Consider the following 2,418-nt stretch of genomic DNA (forward strand, 5'->3'; position numbering starts at 1 on the left):
CCGCCCCCGGCCCCCAGCCCCGCCCGGGGCCTCGGTGTTTGCGAGCTCCAGGTAGGAGCCCGTCTGCAGACGTGCCGAGGAGGTGGTGTGATTGCTTTAGCGCCGTCATTTTCAACCGTTTATAATCTTCTTCTGTGTCTGCATATTTTCTCTGTGCACATTATTCATCAGAGTAAAAAAAGGAACTATGAAAACCTCGACCAACTGTCCTATGACAACAAGCGCGGACCCAAGGTATATATGCATGGACGTGCACGCCACCCACGGCTAGGGAGCCCTGGCCTCGGCGCCTCGGCCACTAGGGCCACTGTCTGGCCCAGCCGCCGAGCCGCAGGCCCAAGCAATGAGGAGAGGCAGCCGGCAGCAGGCAGGAGAGGGCAGGCAGGAGAGGGCAGGCGTGGCGGCGTGGGTGCCTGAGGCCCACCCGCCGTGACCCTAGCCTGCACCCTCGAGGCAGGCGCGGCTGCAGGAGGAGCTGCTCTCCGGGAAGTGCATGCGAATCTCCGGGACCCCCAGGGTTTCCTCGTGGAACCCGGGAGGGAGCCCGCCCGCCTGGCCACCCGCTCGCCGGGGCTGGGCTGCTCCTGCGGGGGCCTGCGGAATCAGACCTCAGAGGACCTCCCATGGTTTTGGAAAAGTCAGCCCCATCTCTTTTCCTGGTTGCATTCCAAAACTCTTTTCTGTTTCCCGTCCGCTGCACGCCTCCTGAGTCTGGGTCCACTTCAGCTTGCATGCTCAGTGCAAAGATGAGGACAGGAGTAAGGTGGAGAGAGAGACCCAGAGAGAGAGCAGAGAGAGCACAGAACGAGCACAGGTGAGCGCGCAGGCTGAAGACAGGACAGGACCGGAGAGGCGAGGCCAGGCCAGGCGAGGACTGAGGAAGGCAGGCAGAGGCGCAGGTGGCAGGCGCAGACCATGGCAGCCCTAGCTAAGCTGCCTCGGGGTTCCCAGCGGCTCCAGCCCGACTCTCACCCCTGAGGTGCTATGTCCCCTGCCCCAGCCGCCTGCTAACATTCTTGTTCACACCGCAGGCAGAGAAGGTGCTGCAGTTTGACCCAGGGACCAAGAACGTGACAGCCCTGCTGATGGAGGCAAAAGAGCTGGAGGCCCGAGTCATCATCCTTTCTGCCAGGTGAGGCTGGGCAGGGCCCTACACACTGCACACAGGGTGGTACCTGGCCAAGCACCCGCCATCTGAGCCACAGCTGGGACATTCTTGGGCACAGTGACCTTCAGCTTCCAAAGCACCTTCACCAAGGACAGCCACACCCCACCCGCTCCCACGCCCACACTCCTATCGGCACGGCTGATGTGACACCCTCCATCTGTGCCTCCCTCCCTGGGCCCTTCCCCATTCCACAGTCACATACTGCCTCTGCCCTGAGCTGGGCTGTGGGAGAGGGAGATGGAGGAGACCCTGCCCTTGGGAATCTCCGCAACTCAAGGGGGCAGACCTGTGCAAACAAGGCCCAGGGCTGGGGCCAGGGACGAGGCCCAGGGAAGTGATGTGCAGATGTGCCAGGCGAAAAGGCCCACGGCAGGGAGAGGGCCAGACTTCCCAACGGAAGGGTTGCAACAACTGGAGCAGCAGCTTAAGGAGAAATCAGTTAGGTACCCGGGAAATCAGGCTGCTCTGGACAGGGTCCGGTGCCACAGAGCAACCTCGGGAGAAGCCCACTGTAAAAAGCTCCCTATTTGCAAATGGCTAGGTTCTCCTGGGAGGGGAAAGGCTGGGTGACTGGGAATAGGAAAAGCAAGAGTAGGGAAGGGCAGGGTGAGTAGCCTTGCCTCATGGGACAGCCAAAACCCCACTGTCCCTGACCTAAAAGCTCTGCTAGGCTCCAACAGAGTGGAGCAAAACAGCATCGAAACGCCCAGAGGAACACAGCCCAGCCCTCCAGCCCTGCATATGGGAAAGAGCCAGCGACACTCTCAGTCCCAGGGCAGGCCACCATTTCCATGGGTCCGTCAAACGAACCTCTGGCACGGAGACAGGTGCAGCCCCCTCACCAGGGCAGAGCGCAGGGTGGGGCCAGCCAGGGCTCCTCGGGCTAGAAGGCAGGAATCTCCCCAGCCCAAGGCAGGGTTATTGCTTAGAGCTGCCCACGGGGCCTCACCTGCTTCTCCTGCAGCTGCTATAAAAAGGCACTAATCATACCCCATTACGCCCCCCGCACTCAGCTTTAGGCTCATAGGTCTCTTGTCCACTCTACTCATCCAACTGTGCCCCAGGGAGGGTTGGCCTGGCTCCAGGAAAAAAGATTTTTAAAGATTTGACCAGGCAAGGTACGCGTACGCACTGGTCCCAAGGAAGGAATGCCCCGCCCAGAAAAAAGCCCCGCCCAGGGAAAGACCCGCCCAGATAAAAGTCCCGTCCAGAGAAAGCTCTGCCCAGAAAAAAGAACTGCCCAGGGAAAG

General features: G+C 60.7%; 1 protein-coding gene across 1 annotated transcript in view; it reads left to right on the forward strand.

Moving 5' to 3' along the window:
* GRIN1 (glutamate receptor, ionotropic, N-methyl D-aspartate 1) overlaps positions 1-2,418 on the forward strand; it is a 44,840-nt gene that overhangs the window by 17,008 nt on the left and 25,414 nt on the right. Inside the window, exons 4-5 of the mRNA XM_011985176.1 lie at positions 172-234; positions 1,032-1,132. Coding sequence (XP_011840566.1) covers positions 172-234; positions 1,032-1,132 — 164 coding nt within the window. The remainder of the gene's footprint in view (positions 1-171; positions 235-1,031; positions 1,133-2,418) is intronic.

The sequence above is a fragment of the Mandrillus leucophaeus genome, unplaced genomic scaffold (assembly GCF_000951045.1).
Source record: "Mandrillus leucophaeus isolate KB7577 unplaced genomic scaffold, Mleu.le_1.0 Scaffold28, whole genome shotgun sequence".
Classification (NCBI taxonomy): domain Eukaryota; kingdom Metazoa; phylum Chordata; class Mammalia; order Primates; family Cercopithecidae; genus Mandrillus; species Mandrillus leucophaeus.